Source organism: Hemiscyllium ocellatum, chromosome 22 (genome assembly GCF_020745735.1).
Source record: "Hemiscyllium ocellatum isolate sHemOce1 chromosome 22, sHemOce1.pat.X.cur, whole genome shotgun sequence".
Taxonomy (NCBI): domain Eukaryota; kingdom Metazoa; phylum Chordata; class Chondrichthyes; order Orectolobiformes; family Hemiscylliidae; genus Hemiscyllium; species Hemiscyllium ocellatum.
The window spans coordinates 29,331,209-29,344,526 of record NC_083422.1 but is presented as its reverse complement, the minus strand read 5'-3'; the positions used below and the strand labels follow the sequence as shown (position 1 = coordinate 29,344,526).

The 13,318-nt window shown below is 37.2% G+C and overlaps 1 protein-coding gene across 1 annotated transcript in view; it reads left to right on the top strand.

The window, feature by feature from the left end:
- dock1 (dedicator of cytokinesis 1) overlaps positions 1 to 13,318 on the top strand; it is a 594,554-nt gene that overhangs the window by 506,884 nt on the left and 74,352 nt on the right. The window contains exon 41 of the mRNA XM_060841973.1: positions 12,033 to 12,174. Within this exon, the coding sequence (XP_060697956.1) occupies positions 12,033 to 12,174 (142 nt within the window). The remainder of the gene's footprint in view (positions 1 to 12,032; positions 12,175 to 13,318) is intronic.

Below are 13,318 nucleotides of genomic sequence, written 5' to 3'. Positions count from 1 at the left end.
ACTCTCATATTATAATATACACCTGAAGATAATTATACAAGATGAATGTTACTAGCAGTTATTATTTACATTAGTTTGCAGTATGAATAGATGTGAACAGACGAGACAGAATCAAACTACATATAAGCCTTCAATGTTGCCTAACATGGATTTTTAATTTTCCCTGCCTTTAAAGTGAACTGTCAAAACTGCTGTGTTGATTCAATAGGCACATTCATTGCTGAGGCATTGTTGCACCGTCGGCAATGCCTTGACAGATTTAATGCATATTCTTCAATATTAATATTTTTAGAATGTCTTTCTTGAGTGCCAACATATTAAACTTCAATCTTAATTTTCTATTATTTGTATTGTCAAAAATGTCTTTTGACTACTTCTTTTTTGAGTTGCTCAGTGTGTTATTATGTATACAGTAGAGGGACAAGACCAGCAGTGTTGTGACAATGAGTTTCATCTAAAGTAATTAAAAAGATCTATACGTATGCAAATTACATGCAAAAGGAGGTGAACTTTTCCATTTGGATTTACTGAAGGAAATGGCATTAGTATTTAACTCCAAGATGCGATTTTTGTATTTGAATTTAGACATCTTACAAAGAGCCATAGACTACAAAATTGCACTTTCCTTTTCGACTAACTTTGAATTCATGCCAAATTTACTTAGACTTAAAACACACTGATTTACATAATTCTATACTCATTTCATGAACAATACTAACAATTACTCAAGTGTTTTTAAAATGGTTTGTACAAGACCAAACAAAGAATCATTTTCAAGAATCTGGCAAGTTGGTGAAAAATTTTAACTGAAATTCTCACTCGTTAAAAGGTAAGAATTATCCAAAATGTTGTTTTTATTATTGAGAGCATAAACCCTCCACTGAATTGGTGTCATCCTCAGTTTTTTTTTGTATTTTTACATGGTTCTGGTTGCTTCTGGATAATAGTTTGTTCGGTCAGTTGAAGATGCATCTGCAGTTTTGGAATTCTGCAGTCTATCCCTGCTAAGTACATTTGTCACACCAAACCAATTCTTCAGCATAATGAATTTAATCCATACTCTCCTGGTCATTGTTGCAATTGTACTATAACTTGAATATCTGAAATAAAAGCAAAAATTGCTGTAATTATTTTACAGATCTAGTCGTCAGTTGGGAGAGATACTGAACTAACTTCTCATATTCAGTTGCACTTAATTGTTTACGATCTTCAGTGAAGTGATCCTATGCTTATCAGAAAACTTGAACTTTTTATATAAATTTTTGATTGTATTGATGTCCTAAAGAAGCATATGAATAAGACATATGAGTATCCCCATAATACCCATAATTCTACTGCAATTATATTTTTTGACCTTTTAATAATTCTGTAATAGTTATGGAGACCTGCCTCTTCTCAAATATGGTGAGAATAAAAAAAATCAATTTCTCCTTACCAAGAAAACTTTTTTATCCTGAAGCCTTAAATGGTATCTTCAAGGTCTTTCCCTTAAATGGCGATTACTTTATTTCCATTCATTTACGTCTCATTGTAACTCTTCCTTTTGCATCCAATTTCCAATTCTGCACCACCGTGAAACGAGACAGTCCAAATTTGCAACAGGCAAAAGAGAGCCGGTATCTCATGGCCACAACTCTGTTCAGCCGTCATGCCTTGCTTCTTCTGACCAACATGAAGTTTTATACTTCATTTATCGCTGTAATGGAATCAAATACCAATCTTATTTTGTGTATTATATTTAATTGCTTATTCTCAATATTCCTGAAGTAAGGTATTACAGCAACTTCTATAAACACGGGTTATTTTTAATGACTACTTATTCAGTGCTGTACAAAGCAAGGCATGGAGATTTTATATATATTCATGTCTCTAAACTTAAATAATAAAATCTATTTAATAGTTGTTAGATCAAACTATTTGATGAATGAGAATATAAATTATCTAATATCAGTGAAAGCTATCAGACCATATATATTTTGCTAAATCTTTAGTTCAAAGAGTATTGCGAACTTGAACTGACTCAGTTTTATTGCAGGGCATTGCTATTAATCTTTCATGCCCCAGTTTTAAGTTAGAAAGTTTAGTACACCATTTGCATCAGAATGTACCTGCCTGTAAAATTAGATCCACAAAATGTTAATCTATTGAAATGGACTATACCAGGGTCGCATGAGAATCAGTCTGTTGTTCTGAATACCTGAATGATGTCGCACTGGGTGAATGTACTGCATGGCTGAGTTGGTGGTGCATTGACATTCAGAAAATGTTTCAGATTGCCAAGTATAGTAGTCAGTTTTCAATTTGAACTTTATCTAAAGTTTTAAGAGAAGAATATGAAAGCTGGCTACACATCATGACGACTGAAAGTGAGGAAGTATAGTTGATTTTGGTGTACAGTGATCACTTTCAATTTTCAAAGTACAGATATTATTTGTTTGTAATATGTTGCTTGAAAGGAGTAATCGTCTTTGTGAGTTGCATTTAAAATTATGATTTTTAAAAACTTTTTGTTCTGTGATAATTTTCAGAAAGGCATGTTAGTCTTCATAAAGCCACACACTCATGATAATTTATATTTATAGCATTTTTAATATGGAAAGTGTGGAGAGACATTATAAAAGAAATTATGACACTCAGCCACTAAAGAGGGTAGATTGTAAGGAGGTCTTAAAAAGGAAACTTGAGACAGTGTGATTAGATAGAGAAATCCTCAAATAATGTCAAGGAAGTTGTTTATATAGGCAGCATGACGGAATAACTAAAATTGGGTGTGCTCAATTGTTGAAATTAAAGGAGCTTTGATATGTCAGGGTTTCAGCTTGAAGGAAGTTACAGAGTTGGGAGGAGCCATTCTAGTGAGGAATTTGAAAATGCACTTGATCTTTTTATAAATGCGAGATGTGTCTTTACCAGGCAGTAGCATAGGTCAGCAAGCACATAATGGTGAGTGAATGAAGATTTGATATAAACTGGAACACAGCAGAAATGTTCTGGATGAACATCAGGAAAGCCAATGTTATGTAGACTGTTTACATAGCTTTAATTAAAATGCATATATCCTATTTGTGTCTTGCAGTTTATAATTATTGTTACTTTCAATTAAAACATTTGAAAATTATATGTGCCTTTGATAATTTCTCATTTGGAAAAAATAATAACTGTTCATCCCATTCAATTAATTATAAACACCAAATGTATGTTTTTCCTTCAATTATTTTGTCTCCTTTCTCTAAAACTAATGCCGACAAAATCAATTTTTTATTAGTATGCGCTGAATTATTTGGATATTTTAAAATTAATTTCCTTCTCCCTGATGTGGTAGGAGTAATGGTGAGAAAGGCGACAATATGGTGAGAATGAAAAATTCAATTTCTTAATGTCGAGAAAACCTTTCTCTTCAATCCTTAAATGGCAACTTCAGGATCCTTGTCCTGAAGTGGCATTTACCATATTTTCATGTATTTGAATCTCATTGTACCCTTCCCTTTCCTTTTTACATCCCACTTCTATTTCTCATCCTCCATTATGCCAGCGAGATAGCACATATTCCTGACAGGTTTTAAAAAAAATGGGTATCTCATAGCTGCAGCTCAAAAAATCCAGCCACCGTGCCTTGCTTCAACTGAACAGCGTCCTTGCATACTTCATGGCTGGATCCATCATTCTTGCATCTCAGCATCAACAAGCTATTGGCCTGATCTCCTCATCATGCCTGCTTTCAGCCCTACTCAGACAACACCGCAGGCCTTCAACATAATACTTCATAGCTAAGACTGGCATGCTACTGCCAGGTTACTTTATGCAGAGGGACAGATGTGCTTCCAAACAGGGATGTTTTTGAGCTGAAGTGCACACAAATCTGATGGCTCTTAGCTTGTTTTCTTAGGACTCACTCACTTTAGAGCTTGCTCGAAAGCTGTGAGCCTCTGCCGACTTCACGTTCCTTTCATAATACACACTGACTTGAGCAGCGAGTTACAGGTTGCCACCTTCCGTGTGGTCACATTGCTCTCTCAGTGTTCAAGATATTGAGTGTTTAGTTATAGGCTGTCAGTGTCTAAAGTTTGAGTTTGATTTCCAGCGCTGATGGAGGAAAGGAACTTGTGATACTGGGTATCACTGAATAGTCAATCTATCAGTCAGAAGGGATGCACATGTTGCTGTATGGCATTGTGCTACATCACCAGGCCTGTAGTATCCATAAGACATAGGAGTGGAAGTAAGGCCATTCAGCCCACCGAGTCCACTCCGCCATTCAATCATGGCTGATGGGCATTTCAACTCCACTTACCCACATTCTCCCCGTAGCCCTTAATTCCTTGTGACATCAAGAATTTATCAATCTCTGCCTTGAAGACATTTAGCGTCCCTGCCTCCATTGCATTCTGCGGCAATGAATTCCACAGGCCCACCACTCTCTGGCTGAAGAAATGTCTCCACATTTCTGTTCTGAATTGACCCCCTCTAATTCTAAGGCTATGTCCGCAGGTCCTAGTCTCCTCGCCTAATGGAAACAATTTCCTAGCATCCACCCTTTCCAAGCCATGTATTATCTTATAAGTTTCTATTAAATCTCCCCTTAATCTTCTAAACTCCAACGAATACAATCCCAGGATCCTCAGCCGTTCCTCGTATGTTAGACCTACCATTCCAGGGATCATCCGTGTGAATCTCCGCTGGACATGCTCCAGTTCCAGTATGTCCTTCCTGAGGTATGGGGACCACAACTGGGCACAGTACTCCAAATGGGGCCTAACCAGAGCTTTATAAAGTCTCAGTAGCTCAACGGTGCGTTTATATTCCAACCCTCTTGAGATAAATGACAAATGATAAATATCTGTCAGCACTTACATGGTAAACACACTGCATGTGCTTGAAGCAAATGGAGATGTGTGAAAGGCAAAAGGGAGCAGTCCTCACAAATGTGAAGGAGGACTACAGTCAGTCACAGAGTACTGCAACAATTAGTCAAGGGGCTCATCTGATTAAACTACAGAGGGTTTGCCATGGTTAGTCAGGCGCTTGGTCCTATGGGATTCTTGGAATCTCCATCCTTGCAGTCCTTCGTTGGGCCACAGTCCGTGCTGAGGTCAAGTGCAAGCAGTCTACAGATTATGGTAAAGGGGTCTATTCTGCCAAGTTAATCTTGAGAATGGGCCATGCTGAGTGTTAGGGATTTGATCAACATTAGTAAAGAAGCTTATTGGGGGCATTTTGTGAGGTCATTGGGAAAGTGGGCAACTCAAGTTTAGGGGTCGGTGTCATTGTACTGGGTTTCTGAGAGTGCTACCTGTAGCAGGAGGCAATTGCAAGTAATGGAATGGAACCTCATAGTGCATAGATGTTCACTGGGAGCATTGGAAGTTGAAAGTAGAACAGTGGGCCTCCAACAAATCACTGTAACTCTGAAGTCTATATGATGAGGGTGCAGAGCCAGATAGGATTGGGGAAATTTCAAAGTCAAAGGTAAAATTGACTTCTTAGTAGTTATGTAAAGGGGATCAACCAAAATGGGGAAGAGGCTGAAAAATCAGTCAGGCCACAGGAACAGCATCATAAAAAGAGACATAAAGGAAGGGGATGGTGAATTGTGTGAGTTTCACAAATGGAGCCTGCACATCATTTATCTAACAAGATGTTTGAACCTCACTGTAGCAAATGAAAAGTCAGCTGTGTAATGACTTCACAAAATCGTTGCGAATGGCTTGAAGGATAATTTGCAGTTGATGGTGACATTCCCATGTATCTGCTGCCCTTGTACTTCTCAATGCAAATGATCATTGGTTTGAAAGGTGCTGTCTAAGGAATTAGTGAATTTCTGCAGTGCATCTTGTAGATGGTACATATTGTTGCTATTAAGCTTGGTGCAAGAGGGAGTAACGGTTTGTTGATGTGATGTTAATCAAGCAGGCTGCTTTGCCCTGAACGGTGTCAAGCTTCTTGAATGTTGTTGGAGCTGAATTCATCTAGGCAGGTGAGGAATATTCCATCACACTTCTATATGCTTTGAAATCATTGGCCAGAGAGAGGGACCAGACACTTCTAGAATATCTAGGGAAGAAGCATCTAGGGGCCAATGTGTTGCTGCTCTATCCTGTCTGTACAGTCTGGCACCACCCTGTTACTCTGAGAAGAAGGAATAACCTGGAATGAGGTCAAGTGCCTCATCCCCCTGTCACCTTACCATTGATGCTGACTGTCTGTGGCTAGAGTGATAGGAGTGTCAATATAGGCGCATATCCATCAGCCACAGAGCACCCCCCTGGATCTGTGCAGTGGTCAGCAATTCAATAATACCTGAGAACAGGAATGCATCTTCATCCTGTGACAGATCAGGTAACTGGCACCTAGAATGTCTGCCTTGTTTTCTGCTCAACCAGATGCAAAGACATATCAGCATCACATGTCTGATGTGCTCACCAGACTGTGCACCCAAATCTCATCTAGAAAGACTACTCACTGAGATGACAGTCTGAGTTGGTGGAGGGTGTAAGTAAGCACCTTGTTTGAGTATCCTTTGAGTTTTAACGAGCTTCTCCCTCAAAGCTGGAGATGGACCTGCAGATCTCCAGCACTGACTGCTTCATGGTGGGCATTCACTAGTGTGTGCGTAAGAAAAGAGAGGGGATTATTGGTAAAAGATGGATAAAAGCTGATGGAGATTAAGATTGAGTTAACACTGCTAGTGAAGGAAGAGCAGCACAATAGAACCAGGCTTATTGGGTTGGTTGCCTATTGGTGTCTCCCCATCCCCACGTGAGAGATCCTGCTCTTCTCCAGTCAGATCCAGCATCTTTTTCTCAATATTTATATCAAAATTTTGAAAATTTTGCTTTTTTTTTTCATTCTGACATTTTCTTTTCTCCTTTCAGAGTTTCATTCTGGCTCTTTTATTTTTTTTTACTTGAATTGATAGCAAGTTTACGTTTTTACACTTCCTTTTGAGTTATTTTGTTGTTTCTTTCACAGTCCTAAAGTCTCATTCAGAGAAGACAGTTTTTTACCGTGTCCATTCGGATTCAAGATGCCTTCTTTCCCTTGCTGCAATGTCATCAATTTGCACATTCAGCAACTTGTCATGCAAAAAAAAACCTAAATGTGAAGATCAAAGCTAATTTACAGTGCATACCCTTGGATGTCTTTCTGCAGAAAAATTTGGCTTAATATTTGTGTCTACTTCTGTCCTTTATGTTTATATCTATGTTCTGTTCCTTAATCATTATTTATGTCTCCGCTTTGTGCTCATCTTGGAAAGTTATGCAAATTGCTCTAAATCTCAATATAGGTAGTAACCCTGTATTCATAGTGATCCTGTATTCACATTTTGAGTGACATATTGCCATGCCTGCCCCGTCATTGCTCACATTGCATACCTATAGATCACTTTTCCCATAAAAATAAATTGACAATAGCAATCCAGTATAGGTGCGATCAGTTGGTCTGCTTTATGAATAAATTATTGTAAGCATAAACCAAATTATATTGTCAAAATTACAGAATTTACAGAATATTGTTGCATTAAACTTAAGGTCATCCAAAGTTCTGCTGCCACTGTCCTAACACACAAAAAGTCTTTGTTCACCTATCACCACTAAGCTCATCAGCTATACTGGCCCTCTGTGAAGCAATTTTTTAAGTCTCCTCATGGTCTCACCATCCTCTGTCCCAATAATGTCTTTCAGCTCTTTGAGATACCTGTGCTCATCTATCTCTGCCCTATTGCATACCTCCAGTTTAATCCCACAACCATTGATGCCCATGCTTTCAGCTGCTAGGCAGGAGTTTATGGAATTTCCCAAACTTTTGGCCACCTATCCTAAATCTCCTTGTATGCTTGGTCTGAACTCTTACAATATAATATTGCTATGCAGAATGTTTTGACATTTTTCTATGTTAAAAGAACTACATAAATGCAAACTGTTGTTTAGGTAGGAAATGATAAATAAAGGCACTTTTGTTTTATTTAGAAGAAAGTAAAACATTCTTTCTTGAAGTCTCTTTGTGATAATTTGTCCTCGGTTTTCTATTAAGATTAGCATTGACATTGTGTCAACACATATAGGATGACCCATACTACTGCAGACAACAGACTGCTATGTCATCAGAATTTTATTTGAACTCGCTTTTTGGCTGTGGAATGACTTTGCAGCATTCTTGTGCCACCCAAGTCCCTGAGTAACATCAGCCTCAGAAATCTTTTCAAGAAATATTTGCGTGTTGCTGAATTTTTGGTTTTAGGCAAGTTTATATGGATAATTTTATTGCATAGTCAAATACTGAAAATTGACAACATTACTATTATCCTAGTGTACTTGAAAGAAAGGTTCTGATATTTTCAGAATGCAATCATACAATACAGAAACAGACCCTTCGTTCCAACCAGTCCATGCCAAACATAATCTCAAACTAAACCAGACCCATCTGCCTGCTCCTGGCCCACATCCCTCCAAACAACACACTTCTTCATTTGTAAATTCAAATAGTTGCTTGCACATGTAATCTTATTGCAATAACAATTATTTGCAGAAAAGTTGATCTAAATGACTAATCCTTACCGCAGTCGAATATAAAATCTTTTCTAAAATGTACATTTAGTCAAAATTATAATTTTCTTCTGAATATCTTCTGAAAATTTCAACTGGAATCTATTTAAAGTTATTGTCTTCAGTAGAAATTAATACAAATTATGAATGCCACTTATTCAAAATACTTAAATATATTTATAATATACATTGTACCATTTCTTAAACTCCCCAAGTTAAATACCTTGCTATGTATGTTAGTAAGCATTTACTCTATCAATTCATTGAATTAATTTTTACACTGGCTATTAAGAGAACGGAGTTTATGAAAATCAATTCAAGTGCTGCAGTTCTTCAAAAAAAAAAGAATTCTCATTGTTTGAAGGTTTTAAAAAATCATATTTCTCCTTGACCTTTAATTGAAAAAATAAAGACATTATTTTCCTCTCTGTCACCCTAGATTTAATTTTTTTTTCATCTCACTGAACGAATTGAATCCTTGTCATTGATCAATGCATGTTCCCTCCAGTTAGAAATGCTGTTTTCAACTCTTGCATACTTAGAGGAATGTACAATTGTTTTTCAAAAAGTCCGAACATTATATTTGAAAATACAGTTGAAAGAAAGAAGCAACTTTAAAACGTAAAAACAAAATATTTGATCTGATCTGTATATGCTCAAACTGCCACCTCCATTCCTTCTAATCTCTCAAGCTACCGCACAGATGTCCGTGGTCTGTATGGTGTTGGCACTCCAATCAACAGTTTCAGTGTATATGATAACAAAAACTAAACAAGGGCTAAATAAAAATAATGTCTTAAAAAGTTGTGAAATCTATTGGCCAGGTGATTTGCATTTTTTCCATACCAGTAAAGGGGCACATAAGCCACTTTGAAGCATTGACCTCATCAGCAAGTCTGGAACAAACTGTGGATAATAAATCAATGCAAATTAAACAACTTTCACTCGAGCCAGTGAACAAATTCACCTTTTGGTGGCAATGATCCTAATGGTGGCATCAGTCTGGAGATTGTTGGGGATCCAGGATGATGAACTCCCTGGACTATCTTGTAAGGAACCTCTGCAATTTTTATTGTGTATGTTAACAATCGTTTTCAATGTTAATTTACTGAATTGACCTTTATGCTAACATAATTGAATTATGGTAATCAAAGCAAGAGAAGTGCCACTGTCCTTTATAAAGCAAGAATTATCATTGTGTGATGCTTCAGAGTTATTCTGAATTTCATCCAGTTATATCAAAAAACTTCAAAGTATATGGGACCTTACTACACCATAGGATGTTAATTTGCAATTGTAAGCATCCTCTGACTGTTAAATTGGGTGGGCTTACTGGCTTATTTCAGATCTTCCTCCAAATCGCTTCAAGTGAGCTCTGAACATTACTGACTACTGACATACCCACTGAGTTTTTAATTGCTGTCCATGTCTTTTTCAAGTAAAGAATAAGTGACAAATCTGTAAACCATTCCCCAGTTTTTTTAAACCGAGTATTGCTCTTAAAACTGTGCTATTTGATGATTTATGAAGTTAAGCATATATTGATAGCAATTAAATTATTGCTTCTTAAACAAAAGTTGTATAGACCCTCAAAGTAATGTTCTGCGGCTCTGTAAAATATGGTGTCCATGCTTATCTGCAGATTATCAATAATCAGCAAGACTTTCTAGAGGGCTAGCAATACACATAAGGTTTATTTCCAATATAATTTTCAGCATATGAAAATGTAAGCCAGAAGAGATGAGTTGGTCCATCAAGCCTGTTGACAACATGCTGGGAAAAAAAACATTGTTGTTCAAAACACCTTTTATCCCCCTGATCATCAATCATCTTCCCCTTGATCACAAGGCCAAATCTTACCTATGAATACACTTATGTTTATATCATCTGTTTTCTGCTCCAGTCAGGAACTGGTTGAACTCCCTTTCGAAGACAATGAATCTGCATCTGCCACTGTAAATGATGGTGTATTCTTGAAGCTTGCAACACTTTGGAAAAAGGACTATTGGGGCGGCACGGTGGCTCAGTGGTTAGCACTGCTGCCTCACAGCACCAGGGACCCAGGTTCGATTCCAGCTTTGGGTGACTGTCTGTGTGGAGTTTGCACATTCTCCTCATGTCTGCGTAGGTTTCCTCCTAGAGTCCAAATATGTGCAGGTCAGATGAATTGGCCATTCTAAATTGCCCATAGTATTAGGTGCATTAGTCAGAGGGAAATGGGTCTTGGTGGGTTACTCTTCGGAGGGTCGATGTGGATGTTGGGCTGAAGGACCTGTTTCCACACTCTAGGGAATCTAATAAAACAAGAAAAAATCCAGTCTATTTCTGTTTTAATCTAACATCAGTTGAGCTAATGTCCCAGGCCCTTCTCAATCTGTCAAACTGTAATGATCTGTCAATGAGGATACTATACAGTTCTTTATTATTGACCTTTAGTAGACCATCTCTATGTCTGTATTTCTGTCAGGCTATAGTTAAAACTATACAAGGCAGTAGTCAGACCACAGCTGGAATACTGTGAACACTTTTGGATCCTTATCTAAAGATAGATATACTGGCATTGGAGGCAGTCCAAAACAGGAGGACCGACATAGAAAATGAGTAGGTTGGGCTGTACTCTTTGGAGTTTAGAAGAATGAGAAGCAACCTTCTTGAAACATACAAGATGCTTAGAAGACTTGACAAATTAACAGTTGTTTCCCCACTGTGGGCGAATCTAGGACCAGAGGGCATAATCTAATTATGACAGGTTGCACATTTAGGACAGACATGAGGAGGAAATTGTTCTCATAGTGGGTTATGAATCTGGAGAGAGATGTTGAGGCTGGGTCACTAAGTATATTCAAGGCTGAGGTAGACAGATTGTTAAGCAAAAAGGGAATGAATGGCGATGGGGAACAGGCAAGCAAGTGGAGTTGAGGGTCATCAGATCAGTCATGATCTCATTGAGTGGTAGAGCTGAATAATCAATTTCTGCTCATGTCTTAAGGTCTGATTAGTAAATGGACAAATATCTTTGAGTCTACCTAAGGTTCATTAAATTATTCTTGCATCTGTCCTGTTCCAAAACAATTTTTTGCTCCATGTTGCAAGGATAAAGGCAGCGCATAGTGCTCTTCTGGATGTAGTCTGATCACCAACCAATACAGTGTCAAAATGGTGTTCTATAATTTATGCTGAATGTTCTATTAATACAATTCAACATCCATTCAGCTATAACAGTTTATATATATTGTTCGTGAATCTTCAGTGCACTGATCTCTTGTCCTCTTTCTACAAAGTTCCCTGTAAATGAAACATTAATTTGTGTTGGCTCAACTGGCATGCACCATTGCCTAATAACAATTATTGTGAGAGGGTGCTACGCCATAACAAAGATTAGGTAGTCTTAGATTTTAACATAATCTCCTCTCCACTGTGTAGCAAAATGACAGCAGAAAAGTTGGTTGCTCTGATAGTTAGAAAACTTAATATTTTTTTTCTCTCTAGAACAAGATGTTCATTTATCGAGGAAAGGAATATGAGCGACGTGAAGACTTTGAAGCAAGACTGTTCAGCATATTTCCGAATGCAGAAAAAATGAAGACAACATCTCCTCCAAGTGATGACATTAAAAACTCTTCTGGACAGTGTATCCTTTAAATGTGCGCAAAGCAAATTTCCAATTTAACAATAAATAAATAAATAATAATATGACATTAGTGTTAATGTAATATCTTCTCTGCATTTATTTTATGTATTGGACCCAAAGCACTACTTCAACAAAAAATTAACTCAGACCCAAATTGATCTCACCAGTGCAACCAAGAGTAATAAATTGTTGCCAACACCATTTAACAACTATTTGTATGTAATTCAAATTATACTGTCCACTCTCAGCAGAAATCTACAAGTACAAACTCACATTGTTCATCTGGGTGGTATTGCAATTTAAATTAAAGTTTTACGTCGGTTATGCTTTTCTGAATCCCTGATGACAACACACTGTCTCATATTCAAATGGTGTTGCCACAAGCATCAGAATATAACAACATTCAATGTCTTGTATTGCTTTTATAACAAACTCTCCTTAATCTTGCTCAAAGCAAATTTTGTCAGGAAAGACTTTGAGACATGCGAAATGCCAAAAAAATTGCTTTGTTTGAAATAAAAAGTGAAACATTTGTTTACTTCAGATTTTATTGACATATATTTTTTGAATTTGCTTATCGTGGTTCCGAATCAGTGTTGTTCCACCTGCAGTGTTTATAATCTAGTAACAGCTCTGGCACAATGATGTACAGTAGTTTGCAGTCATAGTATAGTAAGAACATAAACAGGACAAGGCAATTCGGTGTCTTGAATCTGCTCCGTTGTCTAATACTATTGTGGCTGATCTCATCTCGACCTCAAATCCAATTTCATGCCATCTTCCCTTAATCATTTTAACCTATTGCTAATTAGCCAAAAGCCTTCAAGACTCTTTGGTTTCCTTTTTGGTCCTGAGTTTCTTGACTATATTTGTTCTGCTACTCATCAATCATGGTTTAAACCATAAGCATGCTAATATCTTAATTTCTATGTTGTCATTAAAGGGAAAGGGTATTCGGTTATTGTCTCCCAAAAAGGTGAATTGGCTGACTATTACCTGCCTCTTGAAGGAAATCGGGTACAAGTGCTTTAGATACCAGTGGCTTCATGAACAAGTTGAAAGACTCTTGACAATATGGTAAATTTAATTACCAATCAATTTGATCTGTTCTAACTCATCGGTTTACAGGTAGTTAAAGTACAAG